Source organism: Gorilla gorilla, chromosome 17, assembly GCF_029281585.2.
Source record: "Gorilla gorilla gorilla isolate KB3781 chromosome 17, NHGRI_mGorGor1-v2.1_pri, whole genome shotgun sequence".
NCBI classification, from domain to species: domain Eukaryota; kingdom Metazoa; phylum Chordata; class Mammalia; order Primates; family Hominidae; genus Gorilla; species Gorilla gorilla.
Window position 1 is genome coordinate 71,173,098 of NC_073241.2, and position 20,477 is coordinate 71,193,574.

Below are 20,477 nucleotides of genomic sequence, written 5' to 3' on the forward strand. Positions count from 1 at the left end.
TACTTGGGAGGCTGATGCAGGAGAATCACTTGAACCCAGGAGATGGAGGTTGCAGTGAGCCAAGATGGTGCCAGCCTGGGCGACAATAGCAAAACTCCATCTCAAAAAAAAAAAAAAAAAAGAGAAAAAAGAAATAAAGGCATAGAAAATGGAGACTTTCATTCAATATCATCATTAATAACCAGTAAGTAGGAAGTATTAAACTCAGCAATGCATTAGACAGCTAGCGGGGCAAGACACGGAAGTAAATGGCACACTAGTCTTACCTTCCAAGAGTTTTCAATCTAATTGGAAGGGAGTATTACAATTTTAGATTATAATAATTATAAAAACAAACATTATAGGCGCTCAGAGGGTTTAGAGATCTGTGTTCTGTAGTTATTACAGGAGGCCTCTAGATTCTAACTTGGGTTAGGGCTTGAAACTACATTGCATTTGAATATTCCCAGTTTAAACATGCACGCAAGTATTATGTCCAAAGTAGCATAAATATTGACAACACCAAACATGAAACCCAGATTTATTTATTCTCTATGTAGTCCTTTCCCTACTCTTTAGAGCAGAAAGAGAAAATCCTTGCTTGAGATAGCAAATTAGTGCTACACTTTTTGGGAAGGCCACTGGAATTTAAACCTGGCAAAATTCCAATTTTTGTGCTTGTAACCTGTTTAGCCGGCAGCCAGTGAAAGCTGTTACAATTCTTTTTGAATTGAATTTTCTTTCGTACTTTTTTAGGTACAGCTCAAGCTCAAATGATAGCGTCTCTTTTTCTTTAAAAAAAAAAAAAAGTGGTGTCAATACAGGAAAACTGGAATGTAACCAGATTAGCCGTTTCCCGTATACATTTACCCTTAAGCAAGATGGTGGGCGCCTTGTGCACATGCGCGGAAGGGTTGTTTCGGCGGGGAGTTCCGCCGCGTCGGAACTCGCTCCAGGCGGGGATTGGCGGCTTGCTGGCGGGGGCGGAACCGGAAGTTCCCGTGTTGTGGGGCTCAGCTGGTTCATTTATGTTGTTTTTCCTGTACTTAAGTTCCCGCTGTAGGTGGTACCTTTGCAGATGGTGCAATGGGGGAAGCAGAGAAGTTTCACTACATCTATAGTTGTGACCTGGATATCAACGTCCAGCTTAAGATGTAAGAGAACACTCGGGACAGGGAGTGGGATTGCTGGGGCGTAGGGACGTGGGGGCAGGGGCCTGTTGGGAGTGAGAGGGAGAAAGTACGTGACTCGTCTCAAGGCCCAGATTGGGGGCGGCTGTGAGGGCAGTAGCCAGGGAGGCGCGAGAGAGTGGATCGTGGAGAGGGGCTCTTTTGGAAAAGGATTTAATACGTGGTCTCCGTGAGAAGCACAGCAGTAGGAATAGCCCTTAAGTTCCGCTGTATTTTACAGTCTTTAAAGTTTTTGCTGTTCAGCCTTTTGAGAGTTTATTACTATTTCATTGTAAATTAAGAAATCAAGTCTCGTCGTAAGTAAGAGGACTATCTTTATTTTGGAACGGGGCTTGTAGGGTGGAATGAAGGCTTCAGAAATTATGGAGAGGTAGACACAGGCAGATGCGATAGTTGAGAATAAGATGAGCACATGGTGTATTAGCAGGGGAGGTGATAGAGGCCTAGAGTGAATCTTTGAGTAGTATGGCAGTGTTTAGTCAGGGAAGTTGGGAGTAAGTCGAAGATGAGGGTTCCAGTTTCAAAGGTACCAAGAAGATAGGAGAAAAGAGTCTTTGCAGGAAAACTTTGGGGCACCACGGCTGAAGTAAAGGACAAGGGCGTGATATCTTGAGATGAGGATAATAGAACCGGTATAATGACGAGGGATGCACAAGACAGAGTTGGAAATTATGTCCCTTTTAAGGTGGTCATGTATGAGTGTTGTCAAAGCTATCACAAATTATTGACCACAGCATCATCCATAATTAATAAACATTTCTTGTGTATGTTCAGTTAATATTCAACAAATATGTGTCGGTCAAAGGCCTGCAGTAAGTGATAGATAAATTTTCTCAGTTGTCTGATGTACCTTTGAATGATCGTTTCATTTTATTTTCAGAAGTCCCTTATTCGCTGACAAATACTTTACTTTTTAGTTTGTGGTGGTGGTGGTAAAAGTAATATGTCAACAACCACCTTGTACCTTTGTATGATACTTTATACACTCATTTAAGGTATTTTCCATAGCATACACCACTAGTAGTTTATACAGGATCAGTATTGATAAAGGGCTTTCCTTCAGCTTGATGCTCAGTATTTCTTGGATATATGAATGCATTTTTTGAAATGTTTGAACATTAAAAATAAAGAAAAAGCCAAAAAAAACCGGTCCCTGTTTTTTTTTTTTTTTGGAGACAGGGTCTCACTCTGTCTCCTTTCCCTTTGGGATGACGTTCTGCTTCTTTTGCTTCAACTCTCATGCATTGTTCAGGATCATTTCAGACATCTATCTGGGGTACTAAGTCCCTTCCCCATGCCAGCCTAAGTACTCTTGAGACTCTGATTTATCTTGCTGTAATGGGAAGAATATTGGCTTTGGCCTCCCTGCCCTAGTGTTTATTCTCAGCTCTGTTACTTACTTTGTGACTGTGGATAAGGAGTTTAGTTTATAAGTCTCTGTTTCCTCATTTATAAAATGAGAATATGGTGAAAATTATGTAAGAAAGAAAATATAAAATGCCTGGCACAGTATCTGATGTAATCTTGATGTCTAAAAAATGTTCCTCCCTCTGTGATAGTATCCTGTGCATATCTATTTATGACTTATACCACTATGTTTTAAAGAAATGGTCAGACAATGAATATGCATAGTAAAAAAAAATGGAAAGAGTAGAATAAAAACATGCAGTTAAAAGTAAATTTTTTTCCCCAGAAGCAATGACTTAATATTTTATTGTAATACTGTATTGCTTATCTTTTCTTTCTTCTGGGCTTCTTTGTCCACTATAGTAAATGTTTCCTGAAAGAATAGATGAATATGTGGTCAACTTGAAATGAAGAAAATGAAACCAAGGCGTAGAAAGCTGGTGACTTCCAGAGGGTAGATCAAGGGTTGGTGGCAAGGTTTAAAATTCAGAAGTATAAAATAGACAAATGTGTTGATGAAGATAGGACTGATATTAGGTATGTTAGGATTTTAAGAAACCCTTATCATATATAAAAATGACATTAATTTCATATACAGGAAAATGTTGTTTAGGTAGCATACCTTAACACAAAGGTACACTCTTTTTAGTACTTATGCATATATGTACATGCTTAAAGCATATATGTACATGCTTAGTACTTATGTATATATGTACATGCTTAAAAAATTCATGTCTGAAACATTGTTGGTCTTGTGCTTTCAGAGGAAGCTTGGAAGGGAAGAGAGAACAAAAGAGTTATAAAGCTGTCCTGGAAGACCCAATGTTGAAGTTTTCAGGACTATACCAAGAGACATGCTCTGATCTTTATGTTACTTGCCAAGTTTTTGCAGAAGGGAAGCCTTTGGCCTTGCCAGTGAGAACATCCTACAAAGCATTTAGTACAAGATGGAAGTAAGTTTTTTTCTGGCATATGGTATGTTACAGACTGTTCTTACCTTTCTTTATGGATGCTGCAAGTATAATTTAGTAGGATTATAGAGGAATTTCTTAATACCTATAGGCATTGATCAAATCATTTGAAGTAGAAACATACTCAGATAAAGTATTATGCATATCAGTATTATAACTGCAATTGAAATAGAAATGGATTTATGTTTGTATTTAGCATATTGACATTTTGATAAGCACTTGACTGATTTACATTACCAAAAACAAAAACACATCTGTGGCATTTTAAAATTCTTTACCATCCTGTGCTCTTGAATGCATAAATACTTCTGGATAGTCTGAAATATTGTCCAACCTGATGTTTGGAGCTCAGATTTTTAGAGATAGATCTATTGCCATCTGTTCAGATAAAATTTTTATTATTATTTTACATATGAAACTAATTTATTTAGATTCATAGTTTATTCAGCATGGCACATTAGCAAGACCTTGTCAAGATGCAGGGTAAATATAATGAACATGAAGTTCCTGTTTTTTTCAGAAGAGTATTGTGGATCCTTAATCTGACTTCTTGACACTTCTTATTTGATAGACTATGTAGTGCAGTTCTGATGTTTGATCAGCGAGTGTTATTCAGCACTCTGGTAGGCTCAGTGTAGGATACACAGGCTGTATGCTTTTAAGGAAGGAGTATTCATGTAAGACAGGATGTGACCACATGGACAGCCAGACTGTGCCATAGAGGGTTCAACCCTGTGTGTCCCAGGTGTCACCCAGTGTAGCTGGAAAGGGTTTTCAAAGAGCAGAAGCCTGAACTCTGGTGATCTGGCCATATCAAAACCAAGTATTTTAATGGTGTAATTTCTTCAGTAGTCTTTTGTGGAGAGATATCTGTCTGTCTGTCTATCTAGCCTATCTATCTGTATATATATATGTGTGTGTATATAGATATAGATATATATGTATGTAGATATGTGTGTATGTGTATGTAGATATACACACACATGTAAAAAATATATATATACTTAATACTTTTTATTCTGGAAAATTTTAAACCTACAAACATAGAATAATACAGTGAACGCCTAAGTTTCTGTTATATACCTACTGTTAACTCATGGCCAATCTTGTATCTCACCATTTTGTAACAAACCTCAAACGTTATAACACCTTAACTGTAAGTATTTCTGTATATCTGTTTTTAAAGCATAACTACAGTATCATCATCATCGCACCTAAAATAATGGAGCAGAATTCCTTAATTGTATCAGAGATTCTTAAACTGGAATCAGGAAGTCTTCAAACCCCTGAAGGTGTATGCAGAATTTTGTGTTTTGTGTACTTTTTCAGGGACAGAGCTCAAAGCTTTAATTAGATTTTTGAGGTCACCTATTACTCTCAGAAGAGTTAAAACAAATTTAGGTCTAGAAGGCCAAAAACATTTTGGTAAGGAAAAATGTATAGTGGCTTCTGTTGCATGACTTGACAAAAAAGGAAATTACAACAAAAGCAAATTCTCAATTACAAGATTAAAGGTTTTCTCCTCCTCCTCCCATTTGCCAACTCTTCTCTGCATTAGTTTTTATATTTTATATTTGCAAGAATATAGAAACTCCCATGTTTGATCTCTAAAAGTTTGAATTTTTAAAGTTTGTAGTTTTTAAATTGTGAAAGTACTGGAAAGTATGCTAAAATTATTTAAAACGACTTTGAAATTAAAATGTCTAAGCTATGTAGACAATAGATTTAGAAAAACACCTTATTTTGGATAAAGTACCACGAGAATAGGCTTTTTAAAAAAATACTGTACAGGTGGATCACCTGAGGTCAGGAGTTCAAGACCAGCCTGGCCCACATGGTGAAACCCCCTATTAAAAATACAAAAATTACCTGGACATGGTGGCAGGTACCTGTAATCCCAGCTACTTGGGAGGCTAAGGCAGGAGAATCGCCAGAACCCAGGAGGCAGAGGTTGCAGTGAGCTGTGATTGAGCCATTGCACTCCAGCCTGGGCAACAGAGCGAGACTCCATCTCAAAAAAAAAGAACAGTCTTTAGGAGACTAAGAGAAAACATTTGCACATATTATACATCCTGCTCTTTAGTATTCGAAAGTTGAATTTATTGGTAGTTCATCAAAACAAAAATTGCCATCCTAAAGTGAGTGGAGGTAAAAACCTTAAATAGTCCTTATTGTTTGTAAGTATTTGCTTAAAAGAGATATTCTATAAACCTTGGAAAGAAGAAATTAGATCATAAAGGGATCTCTTGCTATCCAAATTTTTGCATTCCTTAGTTCAGATAGTATTTTAGGGCCAGTATGAGATTCTAAATTATTTAAATCTGTTTGATTTCTGACTTTCTGATAGTGAGTTGTGAGAGTTCTAATAATGAGGAACTCATCCGAAATTTATTCAAGTCTATCATATCATGTCCTATTCTGTCCTACACTAAGAGATCCCATGAGGGACACTTGTACTTCCTTTAATTACACTTAAGGTAAATTCTCATTTTTAGGTGTATGTACTGCAAATTTCTAAGTTTTTTTCTTATGTGAATATTATTCTTTAGGGAAGTAGTTTACATTTTTAAAAACACTTATATTTCACATTGTCTCATAAAGGTTTTGAAAATGGCTTTAGAGAGACATATAATACAATCTAATTCAAAAATTACAAAGTTAGGATTCAGAAGTATTTTAATCAGATTCGAGTGCTAGCACAGTGGTATGTGGTGATGGGGGTACCTGGTGGGGATTGGACCATCCAGATTTAGGCTTTGCAGTCTGGTGATGTTTTGATTGTTGCCAAGTGAATGTAATCTTAAGGTTAATGAGGGTTAGCGGATGGGGTAGGGATGATTCGTGAAGAGGAAGAGAACGAAGTGGTGTCCAAAATATATACCTTTTTGGTGTCTGACTAGATTTTTCTATAACTTCTAGAATATCTAGAGCAGTTTTCAAACTTTTTAACTGAAGGATCATTTTTTCTTTTTTCTTTTTTTTTTTTTTTGAGATGGCGTCTCACTCTGTCGCCAGGCTGGAGTGCAGTGGCATGATCTTGGCTCACTGCAGTCTTCACCCTCTGGGTTCAAGCAGTCTCCTGCCTCAGCCTCCCAAGTAGCTGGGACTACAGGCGTGCACCACCATGCCCGGCTGATATTTTTGTATTTTTAGTAGAGACAGGGTTTCACCATGTTGGCCAAGCTCATCTTGAACTCCTGACCTCAAGTGATCTGCCCGCCTCGGCCTCCCAAAGTAGGATCATTTTTTTCAAAAGAACTCTTCTGCAGAAGCCTGGTATATAAAACATATTAAGTGCAGTTGCTTTGATTGAAAGTGGTGTTGCCTGGTATTGGATAGCAAAAGGTTTGAGACAAATGGTTAGTTGGTCATTGGTGTTGTCTGGTAGTCATTAAAGGACAGAATACAGAATAAGAAATTTCACAATATTATCCAAGAAGAAATTTGGATAATATCCAAAAAATTATTTTGGATGTTATCGCTTATTGTTGTCTTCAACTTTTAGCCAATGTTAATTAACTTCTGTGGTTTATTCATTGGCAAAAGTTGGCACTGCTTAGTGTTTTTCTTTCTAGCCTGCCCTACCATGTGGCTAGTAATTAGATAATTTTATTTAGTTGTTTGAGCCTATTTGTAGTAGATACTGGCTTTCTTAAGCATGTGATTAAAAAAGTATTTCATAGAAGAAAAGGATTTAATAACTCCTTTTTCTTGAAATTGATAGCCATCTCTAATTTATATGGCGTATATAAATGATTTGTTGTTTAAGTTTTTGGAAATTTTGTTAAATGTTTTAGCAATACAGATGTATTTAACATAGACTAGGATATGTCCCTTAGATAATAACTTTGAATGAACAGAATAATTTTGAGTAAACAGAAATAGAATTCTATGTGTCTGCTAGGTATTAGTTTGGCATATTGTTGGCATGGTATTCTTTTGGAATTTAAAAGCCAGCTCCTCTTGAAGAGGGTTGAAATTATCAAATGAATACAGTGTGAAATTTAAAAGTATAAGAAAATTTACATAAATATATAGAGGGTTTAAAAAAAAAAAGCTGTGGTGTCATTAACTATATTATTATTACCAAACATTCCTCAGTGAAAGAATATATACAGATGTGCTTTGAAAGCATAAAGCACTAATAGCTTAATGTTATCAGTATTAATGAAATCATTTGAGGAACAGAAAAGTCTCACATAAGAAGTCACATATCTGTCTGGAGCAGTCTGGTAACTTCATGTGATAAAGGTAGTAGATTTTCTACTTTGAGTTTTTGTTTTAATTGTTTTTTTTCCTGATTTATTCTCAGAAGTGCTTTTGAGTATGAGTAATTTTGATTATTTTATCTTCATAATGTAAATTGGGTTTTGAAGAGTAGTTAAAGAAAATCATGGTTTGTTTAATAAGTTCTAACAGGTTGAAATGTTTTCCCAGGTTTTTTTCGCCATTATATTCTCTGGTGTCTTGGTGTTTTCTGAGTTTCTTTATTAAAAAATTTAACAGAGCTGTTTTTCATGAGCTCTATTAAAACAATTATGTTTTTATTTAAAATGGAAAGTTGCCTTTAGCAAAATTGAGGTGACTGCCATATTATTTTTTAGAGTCTAACAACATTTTTGGAACCTTTTCCTCTGCCCAAAACTTTTTGTGTGGTTTGTTAATTTAAAAGAAAGATATATGTATGTATTTCTGATTTATGTTAACTTTATTTCCATAGCTGGAATGAATGGCTGAAACTACCAGTAAAATACCCTGACCTGCCCAGGAATGCCCAAGTGGCCCTCACCATATGGGATGTGTATGGTCCCGGAAAAGCAGTGCCTGTAGGAGGAACAACGGTTTCGCTCTTTGGAAAATACGGGTAAGCATTCTGTTGGTCTCATCTGTAGGAGTGTAGCAGCTTTCTGACCCTTTTCTGTTTCGGAATGAGGGAAGGCTTTAATAGTTTATGCTCAGTCTCCAGTGTAAACCAGTTAGGTACATATGATTTGATCATTCCTTACACTGATTTTAACATATATTTCTTGTAGGATATACAGATAGATTAGGAAATACAATTTATATTGCTCTTCTGTTGGTGATTTAATGTGATTTCTAGTAGAAAATAGAAGTCATTGGGAAATAGAACCTTGCTTTTAGGGAAAAGTGACTGTGACATATAACTGCTTTGTTACAGGGTTTATCTGCTTTTTTTATAATATTGACAGAAAGGATGAAAAACAGGATTAAAAAGCATTCATTTGCTAATGATGGTAATGATTGTGATAGAAAAGATAATTCAGTTTTTGAAACATTTACAAATACTAGATGTTTATTGTTAAAAAAAAAAAAATCCCATAGTCCCAAAGGATATTTTCTCTATATCGTTTTTCTCCTGGGACAGAGGGCTCAGTCTATCTTTAGAGAATTTGTGACATTCTGTTATTATTCTGCATTTACTAATTGGAATTTTTCATTAAAGAACTTGGTCCTTCATCAAGTATTTACTTAGTTCATATAGGAAAGACAGATAAATGTTTTAACTTTCTTTCCCTTTACCAATTTTAAGACTAATGAGTTTGTGCCCTAGTAACTTGCAAAGGTGGTGATCGATGGCTTTTGTGCATTTTGTTTTTCATGTGTTTTAGTCCATTGCTGTCTTTACTCTTTATAATGCTCAAAAAATCTCATTTTTGGTCAGTAGGAGACCCTTCAAGTAGACCCCGTGTCCTTTTGGCAGTACACTAGTAGTGATTGGTAGCTTCTTTGCTTTCTGGTAGACAAGTTTTTCCAGGCTCATTTGGTAATTTTCTGCTCCAGACCTGGAATCTCTGAAAGAAGTTCTGGTTCCTTTCAGTGTGAAATGGTATAGATCTGTCTGGATATTACAAATGTCTTAATTTTTGTCTACTTTAAAGTTAAAAAATGTTATTTAATTTTTACATCATTAAGTATGAGGAGAATCGTATTTTGGAGTGTTTATTGACTATTTGTGTTTATGTTTCCATGAACTGCTTTTTGATGTACTTTGTCCTTTTTAGAAATTGAGATATAATTCACATATCATAAAATTCTTTGCTTTTTTTTTTTTTTGAGTTGTCGTTTTCTTATTGGTATATAAGGAGTCTTTGTAGATGAATGGAATTAGCCCTTTGTGGGTTATGTTACAAATACTGCTTTTCTGGTTTGGTTTGTTCTTTTGAGTTAGTATGTATTTGTTTGCTCTTCATGGATTTTAAATTATTATCTTGAATCTGTCAGTTTTTAGTTTTTGGGCTGTGAATTTAATGTTTTAGGAAGTTCCCATTTAAGATTCTTTAAAATGGTTTCTTCTGTTATGCTTTTATTCCTTTACGTTAAAATCTTTGATTTATCTAAAATTACTTCTGTGAAAGAGTGGTATAGTGAGAATAGCTTTTTAGAGAAAACCAAAACAAGTGGTTTGAATATTTGTCCCAACACTGCTTATTAAATAAGTCATCTTATCCAGCTATTTTCAAATAGCATCCTTATATACTCAATTCATCATGTGTTGAAGTCTAAGAGAGGCATTATAGTGTATAGTGCTATAATGGTTAGGAAAGCAAGTTGTAGATTATCTGGCTTCAAATCTTGGCTTCTTTGCTTAGTATCTGTGTATCCTTGGGCAAATTATTTAATCTTATGCCTCAATGTCTTCATATGTTAAATGAAAGAACAATAGTATCTACCTCATTGAGTAGTTTATGATTGTTACATTACTAAATACATTTAATGGGCCTGATAAATATTATATCATATATTTATGTATTGAATAAATATTATAATGACCTTAATAAATATTAGGTATCCTTCCTGGGCTATTCTGTCAGGATAGTATTATAAAATGTTTAAGTATTAGATAAGGATAATTCTTATTAGTCTTTCTTTTAAAATATTTCCAGGTTTGTTTTGGCAGATAAATTTTAATATTTTCTCAATTAAAAAACTCACTGTTATTTTGTTAGAAAATCTTACTGAATTATATATGTTAATTAAAGAGAGAATTGATGCCTTTATAATATTTATAATATTTATAATATTAAACTTTCCTATCCAGGAAAGTTATGTTACAAATGTTATGTTACAAGTGTGTCAGAAAGGCTTCTAAACTCATGAATGAAATCTAGATGTAATCCCATTTGGAATAGCTTGGTTGCTTACAAATACCTAGGTATTTTAGTTTAATGTGGCTATTAAAGAGATATTTGTTATTAAAATTCATACAGGAAAAATAATTTAGATGTAGTCTGAAAAAATTGCAACTTTCAGTTTTAAAATATACTTTTTGATAAAATGGCATGTTACAGCAGAATGGACATATTGCTAAATCAGTATTGTTTCTTTTACAGAGTGTTTACCCCTTATTTTTTGTTACTAGGGAGGGGCTTGTTTGCAACAGAGAAGAAAAAGAAAAATGTACAGCTCTTCTTAGTGGCTAAATATTTTTGAGAAATAACCAGACATTCCTCTTGGTTTTTCCTCCCAGATTCATCACAAGTGGTTTACCTTCTGGAATATCAACAGGAGGTTCCCTCATACAAACACCTGTGTTAGTACTCATGCATTTTAGAGGACTTTAGGATCTAGTTTCAGAGGATTTTCTGACTAGGATGTGGTTGTGGGAGGGACAATTGAAATTTCCACAGATGCAGTGAAATGAACTGCCTACATCTAAACAAACTCTCAGATTGATTTTTGGTACTGTTTAGTTTGGCTTCTGGCACGTTTTTTTAAAAAGTACTACATCAAATCAGTAATAATCAACCTGTGTTTAAGAACCATCCGGGAAGCCTATGAGAAAAGCATCTTCCTGGGTTCTCACTAACTCAGTGTGTCTGTGGTGGGGCCCAAGAATCAGCATTTTAAACAAGCATCCTGAGTGAGTCTGTGAAAGGGAGCCTATGGACCACATTTTGAGAAGCACTGAACTGACCTTTGTGATAGTTTATTAATATGACTTACACGTGCATTCATGCGTTCCTCTTCTTTACTCCTTCCCTTGGTGCCCACTTTATTTGTAATTCTGTGTATATTCCAGTGAAAGGAAAATTCCTTTACCTCCCATCCAAACCAAGCTGGCAGCGTGCCTAAAGACAAATCAGTAGCACTTGTTCTACTTTAAAAAGTCATTAAACCCCAAGGATTTCTATAAAGGGAGCAGTAGCAATAAGTGAGTGGTTACTTAAATTTGTTTTCTGCCATTAACTAAAATAAGACTTTGAATCTTGGAAAGTCATCTGTTTTCTCTTAACTCTAACTGGAAAATAGGTCATCCTACACTCCTTCGTGTCCCGAACACATCAGATGCCCGATATAAATGAAACCTGTTAGAGAGAAGCACTGATTGCGTGAAATTATCTCACTTAGAGCTTGATTTCTCCAACTTGAGTCATTTACTTATCACTTTTAGAATTCCATTCATATCTCTTTACTAAGTATATTGTCCCTTCTTTTTTTTTTTTTTTTTTTTGAGATGGATTCTCTGTCGCCCTGCTGTGGGGTGATCTCAGCTCTCTGCAACCTCCGCCTCCTGGGTTCAAGCGATTCTCCTGCCTCAGCCTCCTGAGTAGCCGGGATTACAGGCCCATGCCACCGTGCCCAGCTAATTTTTGTATGTTTAGTATAGGCAGGGTTTCACCGTGTTGGCCAGGCTGGTCTTGAACTCCTGACCTCAGGTGATCCACCTGCCTCGCCCTCCCAAAGTGTTGGGATTACAGGTGTGAGCCACTATACCTGGCCTATTGTTCTTTACTTGATATCTTTATTTAACCCAACTTACTTTTTTTAAACTTCCACTTATTTTAAAAGAAAAGCTTGATATCCCTGTTATACATGGAAAACAAGTATTATTTAACATTAGTGGGTAATAGCAAGACTAAATATAATGACAAAAACTATGCTATTAAATTTTAGAAATTGAAGCAAAAGAATCCCTAGTGAATACAAATGATATGAAATTCATTTGATTTGCAAAATATGCATACAATATCTGCAAAAAAGTCCTTTAATTAGAATGGTTCTGTTTTCCATAGTCAGATATACACGGAGTATTCAGCTCACTCTCAGATTAAGGTGAAGATCAGGCTTTACATCATTTTCATTTTTAATCAGTTCAACTCCTATATAGTTGTAGGGCAGTTATCCAAACATAACTAACATAACGTAAGATTTTAATATAGGTCTAAGATATTTTGAAGGGGTGGAGTGCAAAAAGACTAAATCACCAACTCCTATTCCCCCTGTGCTGGCGCTTGTACTGACCTTCACCTCAGAAGAAGGAATTCTAAGAAACCCTATGAAATTAAAACAACTTTTTTTTTTTCCTCTCTGTCCTGTAGCCTTGCCATGTGGGTGAGCTGCCTCGCATTGGAGAAAAGCCAGGCATTTCCTAGTCCTAAGCAGCTACAGGTCTTCTTGTGCAGCTTTGGATTGTGAAAGATGATGTTCAGGATGTTCCTGGTGCTACAGCAGAGTGCAGACATCTCCTTATGCTGTTGGCTCACAGCTGCTTCCTTGCATGGTGCTGCCATCCAGGGAGACAGGGCAATATGAGTATTCTGGGTGGCCTCAGCAAGAAGCGCGTGCAGATTTTCTTCCACCTGTCCTCAAAAACCATGCCATGTGCCACTACCATTCTCATAACTTAGGGAAACGCTGCCTTTAACCATAGTTTTCTCAGATGTTTCTTACGCAATGAAATAACACCAACCATCCCTCACCTTTTCCCCTAAAGGGTTCTGATGTGTACTTAGTAGCTGTTAAAAGTGATTCTCAAGACATCTAGTATTGTAGTATTGGTAATCTTGTGACTATCAGCTCTTGCTGTTTGCTAATATCTGTTTTGTTTACATGAGTCAGTATGAGGCAGAACTTCTTGGAGAATAGTCTAATTAATAATTGAAATACTGATTTGTTAGGGATAAGGCTAGAATAATTTGTCGTCCTTAATTTGGAAGTCTAGCATATGAAATTTCAAAGTAGCTAAAGAATGGATTGATTGTTAGGTTGACCTGGCAAAGAACCACATGCAAGCTGTAGGTTTCTCTTGCAGTTGGTTTTTCTAAATGTGAATCCTGGAAGTCAAGGCAGTTGGTGCTGTAGTGGCTTGGCACTGCAAGCTGGAATATCAACAGCAGCTGTTGCTGGGGCCTCTGCTGGAGTCAGAAGGAGATCCTGCTGTGCTGTTTCTTCTGTCTTGCCTGTTTGGCTTAATTTCCCAAGTGGACACGATGCTCTGAGCATCTTCTGCCTTGCCACCTGGAGGCTGTGTAACTCTGCAAAGTTCCATTAGTGTCAAAAGAAAGTAATATGTTCACTTGCTCATTTGAGTCACTTGGCATCACCCATACCCTCCACGTTCCCTATCCTTGAATCTCTTCTCTAGATCCATCCCAAGGTACCTAAATCATTTAGTAAACTGACTTCTTGCCAAATGTGCTTATTTTTGATTTAGTTAAGTTCAGCCAGCCGAAGTATTCACTGGGGGATGGGAAGGTAGAGAGAAGGAAGGGAAGCCTTCTGCTATTTCTGAAGGTACATTTAAGGATATTTATTTAAAGTGATATTATCATCTCACTGTACGTAGTTCCTTAGAGACTGCTCTAAGCAGGCCTGCTTAATGTTGAATCTATATCTCAGTTGAAAGAGAAAGAAAATTAACTTTATAAGAGACATGTATATATGTGGTTTTTGTACTGTAATTTTCTTTTGATGTTTAACATGATAAATAAATATTGAGAATTTTGATTTATCACAGCTAGTCAATGCATTTTGTATGGGTCCATAAGGTAAGCTTTTGCAAATACAGTTACTAGAATTATCTGTTTTATTGCCAACTTTAGAGACCTTTTAACAGATATGGTCTTTGATCTTATTGTGCTTATGAGTTTGTAGCTATCTTTTATAGTTCCCAATCTAAATGTTTATGGCATCATTACTTATACACATTATATAATGTTTAGTGAAAATCTTTATTACCTTAGGAAAATCTATGAAGAAATTTTTTATTAGCCAGAACATTATAATAATGATTTGAAAAAATTTATGTAAACCGTTAGCAGTTAAGGAGACAATTTTTTTTTTGTTTTTTTTTTTAAGTTTTGAGACAGGGTCTCACTTTCTCACCCAGGCTGGAGTACAGTGGTGCAAACATGGCTCACTATAGCCTGGTCTTCCCAGGCTTAAGCAATCCTCCTGCCTCAGCCCCCTAAAAACTACAGGCATATGCCACTGTACCCACCTAATTTTAGTTTTTTTTTTTTTATTTTTTAGAGATGGGGTTTCGCCATGTTGCCCAGGCTAGTCTCAAACTCTTGAGCTCAAGTGGTCTGCCTGCCTCAGCCTCTCAAAATGCTGAGATTACAGGTGTGAGCCACCATGCCCAGTCTGTACCTTGTTTTTTTTTTTAAAGTATTAAATGTGAAAATGTATGAAATGCTTTAGATTTGCCTGTCCATCTACACACACTTCTAGTTTTTTTCTTTCTATTGCAATTTCTATAGTCTTTTTATTTCTAAGAGTAAGAAATAACTTATTGAGCTTTGAGTAGATGCTGTTTGAGTAGACTTTATGTTTGAAAATTCTTGTTCAAAAATGTTTTTTTGAAAAGAAACCACATTAACAGAAGAACATCTTTAACCTCCCCATCAGAAAGAAACATGGGAACTTGGCAGCAGCATGATTAAAACACATAATTATCTAAAGCTCTTTATGAGTTTGTTTCATCTTTATATCTTCTTGGTAGCTTTTTGACAAAAACAAGACAAAGGTTATATATTGTTTCACTTTGAAGCAGGATAACCAAACTTAGGCTGAATTCTGGCTATGTGCTAAATTTCTGATTTATAGACATGGGAAATGTTTTTGTATGAATCTACTATTGTATTCACTTTTAGAACATGCCTTTTATGGAAAAGAAAGGAGAAATCAATTTGTACAGCAAAAAGACTAGTAATAGCTAACATTTATTGAATACTAACTGTATGCCAGTCACGGTTCTAAGTACTTTTTACTTGTATTGATTTATTTAATTTTTCCAGTTACCTTGTGGGATACAAGTCCTTTTATCCTATTTTATAAAAGAGGAAACCGAGGTACAGAGAGGTTAAGTAGTTTACCCTAGGTTATGTGGGTAATAGCACAGCTGTGATTCAAGTACAGGCAGTTTGACTATATAGTCTACTATAATGTCATTTAAAGAAAACAGTTATGTAGTTATTTAAATTTTGATTTTAGTCGTTGTAAATGTGGCATTCTTCAGTTGGTTAGGAATTTGATCTCTGTTATTCCTTAGATCTTCACCAAAGTGATGAAATGTGTGTGCTCATTTCTCATCGTTCTCTCCTTCCACTCTCTGTGTAGAATTCTCTGTCATAGTTCTGAGTGCTTGGAGGAGAAAAGAATGGCATGTGCAAAGCAGTGTGACATGGATTTTAGTTGCTTGGTTAATTGCTTTACATTCCATTGGGGGCTTAAAGCTTGGCAGTGGAGATATACATTTCCATGTATAGAATTCTCTTTATTTTTAGGAATCTAAAATTTCCTGTAATGAACTGTATTAATTTACTTCTACCCTGAACATTCTCTTTTTCCCTAGCATGTTTCGCCAAGGGATGCATGACTTGAAAGTCTGGCCTAATGTAGAAGCAGATGGATCAGAACCCACAAAAACTCCTGGCAGAACAAGTAGCACTCTCTCAGAAGATCAGATGAGCCGTCTTGCCAAGGTAAAAAAAGTCATTTGGAACAGGTGCAAAGCTCTGACTGATGTCTGTTGTAGTATATATACCTTGACATTATGAACTCTGTCAGATTTTTAAAAAAATCTAAATCTAACTTTTAAATAATTGTTTTATTGAGATATAGTTCACATACCATAAAATTCACCCTTGGAAAGCATACAGTGTGATGGTTTAGTAAATTTACAGACTTGTGTAATCATCACCACTATATAATTTTAGAATTTTTTCATCACCCCTAAAAAAAACTGCACCATTAACAGTCACTCCCATTTTCTGCTCCCTGCAGTTAGTTCCAGGCAAATACTAATCTACTTACTATCTGTATGGATTTGCCTCTTCTGGAAATTTCATATCAATGGAATCATTCAGTATGTGACCTTATGTCCGGAAATCTGTCAGGTTTGAAAATGTGGAGTGTTGGTGATATTTTCAAGATGAGCACCCACTTTTTCTGGTGACATAGCCTTAAAGTTGTTAGTGTAACATGCTAGAGAAGCTTATGCCATTTGGAAGTGAAGATGACTCAGACAATTAACTAGTATAAAGTTTCTTTGTAAGCAGATGAAGTTATTACCTTTTTCTTTCAAAATTGTTTTAATCAAGTGTTTTCACTTGGAAATATAAAAACTAAATTCTATTCCGTGCATAAATTGCAACGCTGTCATTTATTTTGTGAACTTCCTTTCACAAAGCACTGTGGTAGATACTGTTTAAGGATCCCTTTACAGTTATCTGATTAGGACACTTTCTTGTAGTTATAACACATACTTTTTTTTTGCAATCTTATTAGTAGGAGTGCCTCTTTAATGTCTGGAGGAAGTTTTGTTGCTAAGCTTTTAACAGCTTGTTGCCTTTACCCACATATAGAAGAAATCTTCAAGAATAAGTACTTGGGTTGGCTAGGCTTCATGCTTCAACATAGAATTTTTGTCAAGTTCATTTTGTCTTTTGTATTGCTCTTTTAAGGAAAAATGATGTCGTAGCAACCTGATAACTATATTGACCAATATACTGTTGTCTGCTTCTCCCATCCATAATTCAATAAAATTTAATATTCATTTCTTCTACTCATTCTGAGATTTTGTTTGCATTCTGACATGGGATATAGGAAAGGTCTCAAGCTTTTCATATGTCTACCTTTAAGACTTTATCTTAGTGATGACCTTTCATTTGAGCTACTCTCTGTCCCTTTTACAAACCTTGAATAGTTAATATAAATTTTATTAGAATCAATTCATTTATAGCCTGTGGGTCACTATAATATGAAAAAGGTTAAATTAAAAAAGAATAAAGAATAATATTTAAAAAAAAGCTCTTAAATTGTCTTTTAAGAGTAGCCATTATGATTCATATTGTAGGTGAAATTCTAAGTCTAAGGGGGAATGGCCAGAGTCAAGAAATATAAAGCTTTAGAATTGCACAGTGTAACTACATTGTTTCTCTGTTAAACACGTCATTTAGGCTTCTGTTCACCTAAAAAGTTAGGTTTCTAATTTTTTTCCCTAATTATTTTTGATGGAAGGTTTAAAAAATAATTTTTGTAACAACTGTGACATTTTTCAGGCATCGGTGTATGGAGTATAATCATTGGAATTAGTCCCAGTTGGACTTCTGGTTTTTTAATGTAGCACAACGTTAATAGTATATCTTTTTCATTTTAATCTTTTGAATTTTATACTAGAACAAAGATGTGACTTAATGATCACCTTTTTTATGATAAACAGTAACCCTTCATGCTTGTTCATATTTGTCTTTTAGTTATTTGTGCACATTAACAACTCTAGAAATGATGACTAAGCATGTGCAGAGCTCAGTGAGGTGTAGGAAAGAAGCCTTCTTAATGTTTTTGTTAATTGGTAGCAATCATTATCCCCAGTCTAAATTCTTTAGAGTAGCCAAGTGGATCCTACTTTTTCAAGAGATAGTTATTAAAATTTATGTGCTGTTTGTATTGTTCAGAATGGTTAGCAGTTTTCAGATAAGTTTTTATTGGTTTGTAAATCTTTAAAATGGGAATAAAAATTAATGAGAGTGAGCAGCTTACAGTCCTCCTGATAGTAATTGGAGCCTAGCTCTTTTCCACATTCTTTCATCCCTAACAGAATTGTACTTTTAACTTCTGAATGGAGTGGAGACATCTGAGCTTGCTGTGCTGTGACAGCTTGCATTAGTATTAACTTATGTTCCCCAAAGACTAAACAGAAACCATCAAAATGAGTAATTACTTTTTTAAGGGGAAAAACGTGTCCTGTTTGTAGCATTGTTAAGGAATTGCTCCCTCTTTGAAGGAAGCTCTTTTTATTTTTTGATGTATTGTGCTAACTCGATATTCCCCTCTTCTTGATATAGCAGTTGCTTGTGGTTTTTGAGGTTTCAGAACTGTTATATATCCCAGCTGCTATTGAAGAGAAATGTTTTAAAAATGATGTCTTAAGATTTGACAAAATTGGAAGGTTGGGCACTTGGAAATGCATTATAGTGGGAAGAGCACTGTACTGTGAGTCAGAGTTTTGGCCATTCTACTAACTTGGGGAAAATAATTTTTGAGTTTGCAAAATCAGGTGTTTAGAATGGATGATTTTTATGGTCTCATGTAGCTCTTTAATTGATTCTAAAAGTACTGATATAGGAAATAATTGGGATTATCTACCTGGGTTTCATAGTTATTATCTTAGTAGAGAATAAAATTGTGGTTATTAATTTGCAACTTTGAATGTATTGTTTGCAGGTCATTCCTTTTTTTCTGCAATGTGTATGCCTAGGGTAAAGTGTTACATAGGGCTTGCCTAATGTGAATAATGGGGCTTTGCTCTTAAGTTTGTTGTTTGATTAGTGCTTGCTTCTTAAATTTTTAGAGAGGCTTCCTGAAAAACAACTCTTTCCTCACCTAAAACATGGTCTTGCCTTATACTTGAGAAAATATATTTTGATACTTGTATGGTCTTAATTTACTCTCTTACTCTTTAGTTAATTAATTAATTAAGTTAGTTAATTTACTAACTTACCGGAGAGAGTATACTTCGGTACTTGCATTCTTAAAATTATATTCTTAACTTAAAATTATTTTGACTGAATTTATTATTATTATTCTTAAATTTTTAAAATTATGCTTAGATACTTAATTTGTTCTTACAGTTGTGCCACAATAGTGTCTGCTGTCTTTCACTCTTTTTCTGATGACACATTTTAAAAAGTTGTTCAGTTAGATTGTCACTCTCTTTCTCAAAACGTTTTGAAATTGTGTTAGGTATAATAAACTTTTAAACATGGGAAAGTATTTGTATGCCTCCTGCTTCCATTTTCATACAGAAGGAACAGAGATGGTAGATGTAATGTCTGTATTTCTCACGCTACCATTTTAAGAAAAAAAATTAGTATTCAAATAGATGAGGGTTAAGTAGTTAGAACCAAATGGTTTATTTCTTGTTGCAACTTTTATTTTCCATCCAGTGAATTTACTGTGATTGTTTCTAATTTTTGAGAAGACAGTTGGCTTAAGACTAAAAAGATATACATAAATCTTAATAATAGCAAAGCATTTTTACTATGCATGGTACCCATGAGCCTAAATAAGTAGCATAGTAACAGTTTTCAAACTGTAGTATGAGAGAGTTTACTCACTTATAGAACTACTTCAGTCTTGATTGTCTAGGGATAATGGACAAGAGGACTGTGAAATGAAGATTAACTATTTAATGGCCTGTGAAAAGACGGTGTTAGATAATTATTAAGCAAAGAACTTCTACTACAAGCCAGACTTAACCCTCTTCTGATTTATTGCTCACCTATTACAGTTGAATTCTAATTACAGTATGAATAGCTGAAGTTTGAAAGCCTGCTTTTCAAGTTTGAGAGTTTCTAAAAGTCCAGTTCTTTCAGGATGAGTTTAGCGGAATTAACCTCTCTCATGATTTTACATGATTTTGTGAACATGCCTAGTTTTGCTTTAAGGAAAAATGAGTATGAAAAAAGGAAACATAACCATTTTCCTTAATTTTTATTTTTTATAACTTGAATTTCTTAGACTTCTAGTAGGGAACAAAAGAAATGAATAATTTAAATGAACTATTACCCCCCAGCCCCCTGCCCCATTTTCTTCTTTTTCCCATTTCTAAGTTTCCCTAATTAATTTTTAGTATACAGTGTCTTTCCGTTTGAATTGATTTGTGAAAATAATAAAGGACCAG

General features: G+C 35.0%; 1 protein-coding gene across 2 annotated transcripts in view; it reads left to right on the plus strand.

Moving 5' to 3' along the window:
- The first annotated feature begins 896 nt into the window (after window positions 1-896).
- PIK3C3 (phosphatidylinositol 3-kinase catalytic subunit type 3) overlaps window positions 897-20,477 on the plus strand; it is a 125,734-nt gene continuing 106,153 nt past the window's right edge. The window contains exons 1-4 of one of the 2 annotated variants that reach the window (XM_004059352.5): window positions 897-1,133; window positions 3,341-3,529; window positions 8,268-8,411; window positions 16,146-16,275. In XM_004059352.5, the coding sequence (XP_004059400.3) occupies window positions 1,066-1,133; window positions 3,341-3,529; window positions 8,268-8,411; window positions 16,146-16,275 (531 nt within the window). In that variant the 5' untranslated portion in view covers window positions 897-1,065. The remainder of the gene's footprint in view (window positions 1,134-3,340; window positions 3,530-8,267; window positions 8,412-16,145; window positions 16,276-20,477) is intronic. The other variant, XM_063699187.1, reaches the window with a different exon arrangement.